The sequence below is a fragment of the Anabrus simplex genome, chromosome 1 (assembly GCF_040414725.1).
Source record: "Anabrus simplex isolate iqAnaSimp1 chromosome 1, ASM4041472v1, whole genome shotgun sequence".
NCBI classification, from domain to species: domain Eukaryota; kingdom Metazoa; phylum Arthropoda; class Insecta; order Orthoptera; family Tettigoniidae; genus Anabrus; species Anabrus simplex.
In genome coordinates this window covers 942,343,374-942,358,582 of record NC_090265.1, presented here as the reverse complement: position 1 = coordinate 942,358,582, position 15,209 = coordinate 942,343,374, and the positions used below count along the sequence as shown (strand labels likewise).

General features: G+C 37.8%; 1 protein-coding gene across 1 annotated transcript in view; it reads right to left on the bottom strand.

Moving 5' to 3' along the window:
* The window catches only part of Orc2 (origin recognition complex subunit 2), a 114,581-nt gene that overhangs the window by 22,200 nt on the left and 77,172 nt on the right, over positions 1 to 15,209 (bottom strand). Inside the window, exon 6 of the mRNA XM_067148718.2 lies at positions 5,015 to 5,141. Within this exon, the coding sequence (XP_067004819.2) occupies positions 5,015 to 5,141 (127 nt within the window). The remainder of the gene's footprint in view (positions 1 to 5,014; positions 5,142 to 15,209) is intronic.

Sequence of the window (15,209 nt, the reverse complement as noted above, 5' to 3'; positions counted from 1 at the left end):
CAGGCTGCGAATGAAAAATGACCCTTGATTTTTCACATGAGATTCTGAGAAAGAAGCGTTGTCTTGGATTTGGATAAATACGGTATCACTCCAGAGGCTTCTGTGGCAAGCATTTCAGTTGTCTCCTTCATACGGCATCACCTAACCTAACCGTATACGTATAATGAAAACCTATTTCGTATGTAGAGGAAAAATAACCTCACTAAAAATTTACATGGGAATAGTTTTCCGAAATTTAACTAGACGCGAGAAATTTAAACTATCCTCTGAAATCAGTGATGTACCCTGCCATATCTGGAGTGTATCACATTCTTACTTAATTTCAGTATATGGTATACCATTAAAATTAAGAGATTGTTTACTTCAGCCTTTATTTTTAAGGGGTTAACAACTGCTATCGGCCACGTTATTTACGCATTTATTATGAAAACGTGTTATCCTCTTTCATTTTAGCATTTTCTTTACAGAACAGCAGTCGACGTGTATTACTAATCGACTCCAATATCGCATTCGAATGTTGACGAGAGAGCTCGCAAATGCACATAGCGCAAAAACTATACCGCACCAAAGAAGATCTATCGCACTTAGTGGCAAACTTTTCAGTTTTGTTATTCAAATAGCATCACCTATTCTAACTTAACTGTACTATATGTATGATGAAAACATACTTCAAGCGCCAGTAGAGAAATTATAACCTTCACGCTATAAATGTACATGATAATAGGCTTTCTGTAATTTAACGGACGCGAGAAAATATAAACTAACCTCGTAATCAATGACGTACTCTGCCATATCTTGAGGTGTAGGCCCATCTCAATCTTTCTTAATAGTGGTATTTATCTTTAACGAGTTAACAACGGCTATCGGGCACGTTATTTACGCATTTATAACGAAAACATGTTCTCCTCTTTCAGTTTCATTTTCCTAGCGGAAGAGCAGTCGACTGGTACTACTAATCGACTCTGACATTGCCTTCGAATGTCGACGAGAGCGCTCACTGGTGGGCATAGCGAGAAAACCATACGGTACCGAAGATGATCGATCACATGCAGTATAATGACTGGGTGCATAAATATCGGCAACGGAAAAATCGAGCGTGGGAAATCGCTCATAATAATGGATGCGTCATTGATAGGGCTCTCGCTGTAACCGAAGGATAATACACGGTTTAATATAGGAATTTTGAAGGGGCAGAAAAAAGATGTCGTTATAGCGAGGTTCTCGTTATATACCGTACTCGCTATAGCGGACTTCTACTGTATTTATTTCACATTTTTCAATTTAAAAGTTATTAGTGTGCTTTATTCTTTTCCTGTGCGACTTGCAGCAGTTGTTATGGAACGCGTAATAGACATCGCTTAATAACTTTAATGTCAGAAATATCAGTGGTCTTGTGTTTGGGGAAACGTGATATCATTTAGACCCCTTATTGAGAAAATATCCTGAAAATTTTCTCTAACAAAATGTGAAGGACAGAGCATGCATGAACTATTTTTGTATTTTCTTAAGTGTACAAGGTAAACTAAGACTATGATGGTGTTGAAAAGGATCCGCTGGAAAGCACGGGGAGTTTCGCACCGCTCGACCCACTGTATGCGAGTGTGTATGCATGCGTGTAGATAAATGCCCCACATTAGCCAATAAAGTACTCTCTTTTGTCGTGAACAGTCTCTCAGAATAGCTCTCTATCTCTGCGGCTTACTTTCTAGTGAGGAATTTGCCGGGCTGAGTGGCTCAGACAGTTTAGGCACTGGCCTTCTGACCCCAACTTGGCAGGTTCGATCTTAGCTCAGTCCAGTGGTATTTGAAGGTGCTCAAACATGTCAGCCTCGTGTCGGTAGATTTACTGGCACATAAAAACTCCTGCGGGACTAAATTCCTGGACTTCACCATCTCCAAAAATCGTAGAAGTGGTTAGTGGGACTTAAAGCAAATAACATTATTATTACTAGTGAGGAATTTACAATTTACTTTACACCTTATTTCAATAGGTGATTAAAGCTGTGGGGGAAATTGTAATGAAACAGCTTTTAGTGCTGGGAGTGTCTGAGGACATGTTCAGCTCGCCAGGTGCAGGTCTTTTGATTTGACGTCTGTAGGCGGCCTGCGCGTCGTGATGAGGATGAAATGATGATGAAGATGACACATACACCCAGCCCCCGTGCCAGCAAAATTAACCAATGATGGTTAAAATTTCCGACCCTGACGGGAATCGAACCCGGGACCCCTGTGACCAAAGGCCAGCACACTAACCATTTAGCCATGGAACCGGACGGAGGAACTGTGACGGACAAACACAATATGTCTTCACGTTTAGACATTTTGGACAACCTCAAATATCCAAATGCTAATGTCCCAACCAATCTAGAAACAGAAAATCAAGACCTATTTTGTAGGTACTTGGTTCATGTTTTTGAAGAGAGGATGGTGTGTGACATTTGCATGAGCAACAACTCACTGGGTAGAGCTTTGACACCACTAAACGGAACTGATTATGTGTTAGGACAGAGGAGGTTCTCGAAACACAAAACCTTGTTTTGTTGCTCTCATGAAGCATCTGCAGGAGTTTTTTGAAGCTGCTGCACCCAACTGTCGGAAGTCCTTCAAACTTACGAGCGTAATATGAGGACTTGCTACTTATTCCCTTTCAGAATGTGTTCTGTTACAGTGTGAGGTCAAAGAATATCAGTAAACTGTTAGTTATATTACCCTAACCAAGTTCATTGTGTTGACATGAACACAAAAAGTTAGCCGCCTAGTGTACAGTGGAACCTCGATTATCCATTCCCGGAATATGCGTTCAAATTATGTGGTCCCGTGAGCATCATAATTAAATCACGTTGTAAAAGTCCCACATTATCCGTTCCTCGAAGAAACGATTTCCCGGATCAACCGTCCAGAAATCCCAGTTCCATCAACGCTAAATCTTCGAACAATCATTTTCTAATAAACTGTATCTCACGAAAGGACGGCTATGGCATATTTATGGATCTTAGCGTTAACGCCCCATCACTGCGATAATTAAAGTACTGTACCGATACTGGAAAAGCGATCGGCGGTGAACTTGCATAAGGGACCATCTTAAGTATCGCACTCGGGTGGTATTGTTTAGAGAATCTCGGAAAATCATAAAGCAGAGAGTGGCCACAACAATTGCAAGGAGACATGGCGCATTTCGACAGCTCTGCTCGAAGACGGAACAAGTTTCGTCAAATGTTCGCATTTATAAAACGTCCATATTATGTCCAGGGTTAGATGTTTATATTTTTACATTTTTTCAATTGTACTACCGAAGAGGACTTTGGCACTTTGCTCAGGGCACTGCAGAGTAACTGGGCTTTCAGGCAGGAATCGAAACTGTTCCTTCTTAACAAAAATTCAGTATTTTTGATATTATCGTACATGATTATGTTAGCAAGACCAAAACAGATGTTGCACCTTACATTAAAAAAAAAAAAAAAAAGAAAGCCATGGGAGGTCTTGGGATTGCTTATTACTGTTTAGGTCCTAATGTAAAACTGGGAATTTTACGTTTTCGTGTTAAAATACCAAAAACTGGAGTCGTTTTATTTGCGCACGTTACATTTGAAATGGTTGGTATAATTTCAAACTCGTACTGACATGTGCAGCAAGCGCACTTTCCAGATAACCTCAAAGTCACGAATAACCGTAATTCCTGAAGTTTTAATATTTCTTTTACCTTTCCAATTTGATTGGATTTGTGACGTGCAGAATTGAATATAATGCATTCAAGAACTTTTAAGAATCGATACTTACATTCGAAACCATGTTTTCGAGTTCAACATAACTTTTAAAAGTCGATGTAGCGCGGTACGAGATTTCCAGAAACTGACTATGAACAGTATACCGGAGACCATATTACAATGAAAGATTAAGAAATGAACGGATTTCGCCATCATTTTGGGTGCTTTTGTATCTAATGTGCTTTATTTTATTAGATGAGAGAATTAAAAACTACTTGTGGTCGACTGTCGTTTGGCTTGGCGTTATTAGATTTTTTGAAAAGTTGGCTAGCCTAATCAAAGTTGCTGAACTGAAAGAAGTTTTCACGGAAAACTGACGAAGATTCCCCTGTAAAATTGAATATAAAGTATCGAGATTTTGAACTCGCGTACCGGTAATAAATGCGGTTTCGCGGTCAAACATGCCCGCCTCTCATCCAGAGGGCCCGGGTTCGATTGCGACCAGGTCAGACAATTTTACCTGGATATAAGTCTGGTTCCAGGTCCACTCAGCCTACGTGATTACCTTTAATTGTGGAGCTATCTAATGGTGAGATGGCGACCCCGATCTACAGAGCCAGGAATATAGGCCGAGAGGATTCGTCACACTGACCATGTGCACCTCGTAATCTGCAGGCCTTCGGGCTGAGCAGCGGGCGTTTGGCAGGCAAAGTCCCACTGGGGCTGTAGTTTGGTTTGGTTTAGGAGTTTTTGTAAGATTATAGTTATGCATATTTCATTTTTGTTATGTTTAGCCAAATTGTTGATGGTTTTCATTCATTCCCGGATTTTCCGTTTTCCCGTGTTGTACGTTTTATTTCCATGGTCCCTCGAAAAACGGAAAATTGAGGTTCCACTGTATCACTCCAAGCCTTCGTTCAGGAAAATCTTTAAATTGCGACATGAAATTCTGTACATAACAATCCTAATGCAATTACTAAACTGTAATGCAAATGTAAAGTCTAACATAATATAATTTTTGAATGTGTTTTAAAACAGAGCCAGGTTAATAGCACAATTGGAAATGGAAAAACATCCTGGATGTGTTTCCATGACACACTTACCTTCTAAAACTTTTCATTCCATTTTTTTCCTTCTCTGTATTAAGCTTTAGCAAGATGTTGGATGTTACTTACCATAATGTTCTTTTTTTTAAATAGTTATTAATACTTACAGACTAATCTTAAATTCATTAAGGAGTTCCACTTAGAATGTGTGTTTTGTGTGTTGTCCTACTCGGGAGAGAAATAACCATGTTCATAAATTCTAACCTCTTGAATGGTCAAACTAGGGAAGAAACCGTTCACAACAACAGTTGGGTCTGTAAACTGTACGCGGAAAGTACTCATCAGCTTGCGCTTTGACCCAACACCATAGAGCAGAATGTTGAATCCCTCCCTGCAACAAAGAAACCAACAAAATAATGAATAGTATCTCTGAAAACATATTGTTCTTAATGGTTGTTTTTCTAATCATAGAGCCTGAAGTTATCTTAAAGTAACATAAAGTTTAAAATTAAAGTTCAGTGGAATCGTGTTTAAACATTTTAGCTTTTTTCATATTTATTTAATGGTGATGATGCTTGTTGTTTAAAGGGGCCTAACATCCAGATCATCAGCCCTCATATTCATTTAAATAGCAACAATTTTCTGTGAATAATTTAGTTAAAAATATATATTTAATAAGTGGCAGACAATCTCAGCTAACTAATAAGTTACTTCTTTATTTTCTTTAAATACAGTAGAACCCTTTTTATCAGGTTCAAATGAGACCGGCTTGAGTGAACAATAATCCGGATAATCCCAAAGTTTGTTGACTACATTAAAACACAAAATGGTTTAGATACATTTTAATGCACATTTGTACACTTTTACAACACTTAACAGTACAAAGCAAGACACACAGTACAGTGGAGGTCTGTAATAGCAAGTATGGCATATAGTGAGAAAGCCATTGTAACAACAGTTTATGTCGCCTTTTAAATTTCTACCGGTATATTAAAATGTGTAATATCCTTAAGTTATAACAAGAACCCTTTTACTGATTCATACATTATTATGAGTGGAGTGATTTAGTGCGAATTACATTTTCCATCATCGATATTTAATCATTTACACTAATTATGATCAATCATATTCCGTATAGATTTCTTGCAACATTCACTAATTCAAAGGCGCTATTGACTAGTGAGATCTCCTGCCAGACATTCAAAGGCATTGTTGAAGTTGATCAGTAACACCCATCGACTCGTTTAAACAAAAATTCAAGGTCAAAACAAAAGCAGGGAACATATTTTCATACTAAGTGCTTAAATAATGTGTCAGAGCAGTTGCTAAGTTATTAGAAATAAAGGCTGAAGTAGATGACCACTTAATTATAATGCTTGGTTTGTAAATTCTCACATTGGGTTGAATTTCAGAAAGGCTTTTTACACATATATAGCGAAAAGATTATTTTCATTACTCTACTGCGACTTGAAATATTTTTCATTATGTAAGCATGATTAAGTTAGGTTAAGTGATGCTGTCTGAGTAAGAAAAGTGAAACATTTGTCGCAGAAGCCTCTGAAGTGATATTAGAAATTTCACGAATAAAATTGAACATGCACGTTCGCATAGTATCAGAATTAGAAATTAATTAACGAGTAAACCACAGTATGGAAATCATCCATAAACACGTAATTTTGAACAAAATTATTGCAGTTTCACATCAATCTTTTTTTTTTTTTTTCTTGTCCATTCCAACGTTTATGTAAAATCGGATATACAAACCACTAGAGCAAGTATATTTTTCACCGTTGTGAATTTTAGCTACGATGGACTTGCTACTTTATCTAAATTCAACAACAAATGCAAATAACAGTATAATTCTGACTTCAATTAGAGTACTGTTAATAATTTATATTATAGCAGAAGTCTTATGGCGAGAATTCATTATGGTGAACAATTTACTCACTTTGGCACACTGTCAGTATTATAGATTATTAGTGAAGGATGGAAAAGATATTAAAAATCCATTAAAATCTGTACAAAATGGCAATCAGTTTGTTCAAAACTTACATTTTTGCTCATGATTTCCAAACCGTGGCTTATACTCAAATTCTGATTCTAGTGTATGTGAACACAAATGTTTAATCTTATTAACAAAAAATGTAATCGTATCATTATTTAACCTTTTCACTGCTGAATTCTTGGACAGGGTGGTGCAACCCTAGTGCTGGATTTTTTTCAGTCAACAACCTCATCAAATATTATCGCCAATATAAACATAAAATACAAGCATTAACTACAGACTAATATTTTGAGTCGATATTTTAATTACATAAAATCAGCTTCATGGTCCGTATCGCACTTCAATAGATTCACAATTAAGTATTTATTTTCCACCTAGTCGATACAATGATTGCTTAAGGCAATTTTTAATGGTCAAAAGTGGTACATGTTTCGTATATTATCAACATCTTCAGCCACATAACACTGTTTAGATGAAAAATGTATAAAATTGACAAAGTAATGCTTTAGAGGAAGTGTCCTTAAAATTAACATAAGATTGACAAGATTAAAACAAACAAATAACTCAAGAGAAAATATATAAATTATTTCTACAATAGAAAGCAGTCGTCAAGGAAACACTTGTACAATATTCCATAGAGAAATTGTCCTAATAAATATTCTTTTCTTAATAATTCATGAAAAAAGATCAATTTATAAATTACTTATAAATTGTATAATTTTTTAATTTATAAATTGATCTTTTTTCATGAATTATTAAGAAAAGAATATTTATTAGGACAATTTCTCTATGGAATATTGTACAAGTGTTTCCTTGACGACTGCTTTCTATTGTAGAAATAATTTATATATTTTCTCTTGAGTTATTTGTTTGTTTTAATCTTGTCAATCTTATGTTAATTTTAAGGACACTTCCTCTAAAGCATTACTTTGTCAATTTTATACATTTTTCATCTAAACAGTGTTATGTGGCTGAAGATGTTGATAATATACGAAACATGTACCACTTTTGACCATTAAAAATTGCCTTAAGCAATCATTGTATCGACTAGGTGGAAAATAAATACTTAATTGTGAATCGATATTTTAACTCACCAGTTTGTTCCTACAGTATTGGAGACAGTTCATGGTTGGGAGCCAGGGTCTGATTCCACAAGAAGTGGCAAAAATTTCATCCATTGGAAAGATGTTTAGAAATTTTAATTTGCATTATGGGCTATGCCTACTATATTTATGCATGATACCAAACCATACACACGATTAACAGCAGAGAGATTAAACACATAGTATTGGTACATGTAGGACGGAACTTGTCAAACCTAGCTACAATATATAAATATAAACTGTCTGTTTATATTTTCTGTTTGCTTCATCCGCTACCTTCGCCGCCGTCTCTTCATTCACAAGTACCCTGAAATAATCCATTTCAGGCATTTAGGGGTCAAATTATCATTTGACACAGCTACACTTTGCGCTTGAAATGCATGCGCCTTCAGCGTAAACTCGTCGTCCGACCACGAGGGCAGACCTAGATCAATGTCGTTTCTTCCTCTCTCTGGCAGCAAATCATAACCTGTATCAACATTATCATCACTCCCTACTTCACTGATATCCTCAATATCAGCTATCATTCAAACACGATGTTTACAACTGTGACAAAAGAAAAAAAACGGTTTACTGCACAACTACCCGTGGAAAAAATAAAAACTACTTAATTTAAATTGTGACTAATAGATGGCAGAAGCATGTAACACAGTTATAAGGCAGATCGAGTAAATTCGACCGCAGCACTGGCGGCGCAAAGTACGGCTCGTGTATACTCGATCGCAACACTGGCGGACCATTTCAGGCAGCTCAAGTGAAAAGGTTAAATGAATCTGGAAAAGGGAAAAATGTTTGTCATGATTCCACTGTACACTAAAATTTTGTTTGGAGGGTTTATGGTGTGGGTTACTGTAGTCAAGTCCTAGTTCGTGAACTGTGGGCAACGCCGGAGTGGAAGTGGTCCTGGGAGTCGGGATACCAGTTGCTATGGAATGGGAGTGGGCATCTCAAACATATTCTGAGTCATGGCTATCCTTGTGCTCAGGCGGCTAAGACTATACAATCCACCGGTAGTCCATAACCTGTTAGAGGAGAGATCCTCACTTGGACTATGTGCAAGTAGGGTAGCATCCTGCTTCATGAATTTACCGAGCTCAGAACATTTTAAGCAAGCCTCAGACCTATGGGAGTAATGGAGTCAAACTCCAATTTGACAGGTGAGGGACTACTTGGAAACAACTTGGCGAACGAAATGGAATTTGATGGGGAGCTATCAATATTAATGGGGCTTATGGAAGAAAGAAAGTAGAACTGGCTGAGTCAGCAAAGACGATGCATCTGGATGTGCTAGGAGTAAGCGATATTCGGGTAAGCAGAGATAACAAGGAAGAAATAGGAGATTATAAAGTGTACTTGACGGGTGTTAAAAAGGGAAGGGCAGAGTATGGGGTAGGACTGTTTATCAGGAATACCACTGCATGCAACATTTTCTGTTAGGCACGTAAATGAGCGAATGATGTGGGTAGATTTGTCAGTTGGAGGAATTAGGACGAGAACTGTCTCAAACCTAAACGACGAAGAAGAAGATACCAGACATTCACTGGCATCTTGGAAGGGAGGGTGCAATCAGTAGTTGAGAGGAAGTTGGATGAAAACCAGTGTGGTTTCAGACCACAGAGGGGCTGTCAGGATCAGATTTTCAGTATGCGCAAGGTAATTGAAAAATTCTACGAGGAATAGGCAGTTGTGTTCATGTTTCGTAGATCTAGAGAAAGCATATGACAGAGTACCGAGGGAAAAGATGTTCACCATACTGGGGGACTATGGAATTAAAGGTAGATTATTAAAGTCAATCAAAGGCATTTATGTTGACAATTGGGCTTCAGTGAGAATTGATGGTAGAATGAGTTCTTGGTTCAGAGTACTTACAAGAAGATTTCCTTTTACATTGAGATGTTAAAAATATTCCTTCCAGTGATTTCCTGGGATATATTATGAGTTCACCTGAATTACTCAAAACACTGTTCATTTCCTTTTTCCCTCCCTTCCTAAGAATCTTTATTACTGTCCTGAAAAGTTTCCCCGCTGCTTGACCTTTCACCTTTGCTGTTCGAAGTTTACATGGATCATCTGCTGAAAGGTATAAAATGGCAGGGAGGGATTCAGTTTGGTGAAAATATCGTAAGCAGTCTGGCCTATGCTGATGACTTGGTCTTAATGGCAGATTGTGCTGAAAGTCTGCAGTCTAATATATTGGAACTTGAAGATTAAATTGATGTCAGTAGATAAGAAATTCAATAGAACTGAATGTCAGATTGGTGATACAAAGCTAGAAGAGATAAATAATTTCAAGTACGTAGGTTGTGTGTTCTCCCAGAATGGTAATATAGTGAGATTGAATCAAGGTGTAGTAAAGCTAATGCAGTGAGCTCGCAGTTGCGATCAACAGTATTCTGTAAGAAGGCAGTCAGCTCCCAGACAAAACTGTCTTTAAATCGGTCCGTTTTCAGACCAACTTTGCTTTACGGGGGAAAAAGCTGGGTAGACTCAGGATATCTTATTAAGTTAGAAGTAACAGATATGAAAGTAGCGAGAATGATTGCTGGTACAAACAGGTAGGAACAATGGCAGGAGGGTACTTGGAATGAGGAGATAAAGGCTAATTTAGGAATGAACTCGATGGATGAAGCTGTACGCATAAACCGGCTTCAGTGGTGGGGTCATGTGAGGCGAATGGATGAGGATAGATTACCTAGGAGAATATTGGACTCTGTTATGGAGGGTAAGAGAAGTAGAGGGAGACCAAGATGACAATGGTTAGACTCAGTTTCCAACGATTTAAAGATAAGAGGTATAGAACTAAATGAGGCCACAGCACTAGTTGCAAATAGAGGATTGTGGCGACGTTTAGTAAATTCACAGAGGCTTGCAGACAGAACGCTGAAAGACATAACGGTTTATAATGATAATGTATGTAGGTATGTATGTAAGATTATTTCATGCTCTCAACTACTATATTTTGAGTCTGTGGCAGTCCATTGCAGTTCCAGTGTTCAACTCTGCATGTCTCATTTCATGTGTGCAGCATGAATTGGCTCTGAGATCACAGTGTGTGGGTCTCCTCCCAGCATGTTGGGATCCACCTTTAAAAAAATTAACGCTAGTGGCACTTTTTCTGCAGATCTTCCCTCACTCTTTGAAGTCCAAAGACAATGGGATAACAACAGTAGGAACAGGTCTTGGGTGAAACGGGCAGCTTATAGTCTGGACCTGCATCCTGGCAGCAGATGTGTAATGGTTGTCCCTCTGAAACCTGTAACTACTCAGGAATTTGGTTCTGCATACGTGTCTGGGCAGGCCTATTTAGGAGTACCACTGTGCACCTCAGAAGTGGAAGGCCCTGAAAATGTGGGCTAAACATGAGTGGTCACACTTCTAGTTCGTCCATGCAGATTTGCACGTAATTAATCAGCTCACAGTCAGCCGAATTATTTACGATCTCTGTTGTCATCACTAGACTCTTATCTCAGTACGTAAAGTTTCCTGCTGAAGAAGAAGGAAGTTTACTGGCAGTGAGAAAGTTTTGCAATATTACTCAGTTCCCACATATAATTATTTGAATTGTATTAGTCTATTGTCTGCAGTAACAGCCTGTATAATATATACAAATCAGCCCATATGGTAGCCGTGATCATTAAAGGCATGAAGTTTATATTATGGTCAGACACTGCAGTTAGCCAGTTCTAGTCCCATTGAGGATTTTAATACATTGTGAGCATAGGATATGTGAGGGGACCAACAAAAAATGTTGTAAAAGACAGAAACGTAAATGCGGGGTAATACTGTAGTTACCCTGTTTTTAATCAGCTAGCTTTAACAATTGACATGATTATGGTCCATGAAATCATCTTAATTGCCCAGTATTGTCGCATCTTCTGCTGATGTAACTCTTTCTTTCTTTCTTCTGTCCAGGGGGGTACCTTTCCTTTGGGGTTCTTCCCGAAACCCACGGACTTCCTTCAGGGTACCTCTCACGGACTGTTTTGGAGATCTGTTATTCCCGGTTCTTTAATATCCTTCTCGGTTCCTTCAACCAAGTGGTACGAACCTTCCTGTTTGCCAGAAGGTGAACAGATGGTTGGTCAGTCGGTTTGGAGGCAATCTTGCAACATGGCCAAAGAAAGCTACCCTTCTTTTCCTTGCACAGTCAGAGAGCCTCTCAATATGTTTGTAGAGCTCAGAGTTATGTCACCTTCGGAATTCCCCATCTTCCCTTACCGGGACTAGGATCTTCCTGGGGATTCTCCTCTCTCTGACTTCCAATTTCTCTACCAGATCTCTTCGGTTCAAGGAAAGACACTCCACGCCATACAGGCCTTCTGGTCATGTGACTGATGTGTAGTGTTTAAGTTTCAGGTTGCGTGACAGGCATTTCTTGCTGTAGGTGTTCTTAGACAGTCGATAGGCTAGTTCCAACTTGTTGACTCTCATAGATGATGATGTTCTTTCTGATAAGTTACGTTCAATCCATTCGCTGAGATACTTAAATTTCTCAGTACTCTTGATGTTTCCCTGCTCTCTCTGTTAGCTCCTTTGATATTGGTGAAGAATTTTGAAGAAGATATACTAACTCATTATAACTCAATACATTAACAACTCTATTTGGCCTACATATATAAAATATATATATTTCATTATTTATATGTGAATACTAAATACAGGACATACCTGAACTGTAGGAACATATGACTTCTCATCCTTCGACATGCTGATCACATTAAGGGCCGTTTTCCCCAAATGAGTTTAAACTAGGTTTATTTTAATCTGGTTTAAGTCTGAGTTTAAACTAGCATTCATTTTCCCCATATTGGTTTAAACTTTGTATCAAGTTTAAACCTGGCTCAGAGTTAAACCTTCTATATTGTTGGTTTAAACTGCTGTTTATATTCAACCTTCTTGACATTTTTATTAACGTATCTGTGATTTTCCTAATAGAAGGGTTAGTTTTGACTACCAGTACTGCAGCACTTTAATGAAAAACGTACTAAAATTATAACCTAGTATTAGCATTAGAAAAATGGGAGAATTTATTGAAGTCTTTGGTTAAATAGGAAATAATTTTGATGTGCAAGAGAGGTTAAGAAGCCGCGTTCCAACAAAAGTTTACAATCTTGGAAAATCGGATGTAACGGAGTTCTTTGATGGATTTATAATTCATAAGCGAACAGCAAGGATTGTCTAGTATCGAAGAAGGATTCATTTAAAACGTCAACTGCACGAAATAATGCTATTTCGCTAGAAGCAATGATTATGGTTGCTTTAAGATATGATGCGCAGGCATTTTTTTCATTAACAACGGGGACCACAGACCTTAAATTGCAGTCTCCTTATAATATTATATACTGTAAAATACTGTTCGTGGTATGAATACTGTAATGTGATGCATAAAAATATTCCTACATAAGTCGTGTAATACGTCCGCTCTTCATGCGGTACGTGGTGACTGTGGTCGCTAAAGCGTGAAGTCAGCATCGTCCGAATCCGCGACAAGACGGTTCGAATCTAATTTGTCGAAAATATTTTTACCATCAGAATGTTGACCGGCACAGTGGGAGAGGCGGTGGTATACAATTTCTAATCGCTAGATTATACATTTATAGGATCAGAAAAACAATAAAGTATTTCATGCTTGCTAGTAAACTTGTAATAGAATAGATTATAGTTAAGACTGTTTCATCGTATCTATTGCCAGCATACCAGCAATAGAAATATTAATGCTATAGGGAGAAGAGTATTATGCATACAGTACGACATATCGCGAACTTGGTGATGTTATAAACGAATATGGAATCAAGTAATACATCTCCGAATAATACATCCTCAGTGGTCTGTCTGCTGGATCCAAGGTTTGTGAGATTGATTCCGGCCGAGGGTGATGGATTTTGATAGGAGATAGATCCCGAGCATGCTTGGAATTTGTTTACTTGAAATTCACATAAATGTTGATTTTCTGAGGAAAGGAATACCGTAGGCCTATTGCTGAAAGACCATGATTTTAATATTTCAACGTTCCCGTGTGTTCCGTAAGACAATAGATATCAAAAGACACGTATTAGGCCCACGGTACTTGTTTATGGTAAAGCATGACAGAGAAAAATAAGAAATAAAAGTGCGTTCCAATAAATTGTAGACAGCAATAGGTAGAATTTTATGACACAACACTTCGCACAAATGTAAACAATTTATTTATCAGTAAAGCTAATATCCCGCCGAGTTTGTTCTTTATTCACTACGTACGATAGCATTAACTCGCCACAAACAGCTGATATTACAAAAATGTCGGTCATTGAATTACTTGGCTCTGATTGGCCAATTCCAATCGACCATGCCTTCGACTATTCCTTCAGTGCAGCCAACGTTAGCGCCAACGACAGCTCGCCCGTTTAAACTAAACAAGTGTCAGAAATTGGTGAAGAAAATGGACGCAACTTTAAACTAAGTACTAAAGTTAAACGGGTTTAATTTATACCAGGTTTAACTCGATTTGGAGAAAATGGCCCTAAGACTAATTGTTGTTCAACACACCCGTAGCTGACAGCCCTCTTTAGAAACTCTGAGTGCTCAAAGCACTTGCCTTGCTGAACTAATTTTAAGGTTAAAAGTTTCTCCAAAGTTTGTTCAGACAGCAAGGACCTGAACTGTGTTTTTATCTTTGTGACTGTGCTAAAAATCCTTTCATATTTTGCATTGCTATGTGGAATTGATAAAATACCAAGCATCAACTTACAGAGTCTGTCATATTTAAGTACACCATCAGCTGATTTCATCTGACCTACCAATGCCCAGTGAACATCAATTCTTCCTTTGGCCACGTCTGTTTCTTCGAACTGAAGTTACAGAACTGGGAGTGCAGATTATTAGTTTCTTTATCTAAATGTTCTGTTTCACTAGTTTCATTTGTTAATGAATAATTTCAGGCTAGAAAATGATGCCTTACTTATAGCAGAAAAATTTGCAACTTCTGCATTAATTAAAACCATCTTCGAAAGGAAATTTGTGTACCATGTAGTCACAAGGTGAAGAAAAACACTTTCTAACAGACTTAAAGAATATGCACTTTTCCTCAGACTTCAAAGTGTTCACTAAGACAAACGCAGAGTTCCCTATCATCAGGTCACAATCAACCTTTTGATTTGCTGGAGTATGATAATCTACACCTAGGAAAGAGGAGCTTTTAATAACGTGTGGTCTCACAAACCTTGCCATCACATTCTTCAATACTTCCTCCAAAACTGACCTCAATGAGTGAATGTGCAGCGTACTTGACTGAAGAGCTACATTTGGATTCTCAAAAGATATCCATAAAACTTGAAAGAAAAAAGGAAAAAAGATTTATGTAAATTTGATGAAA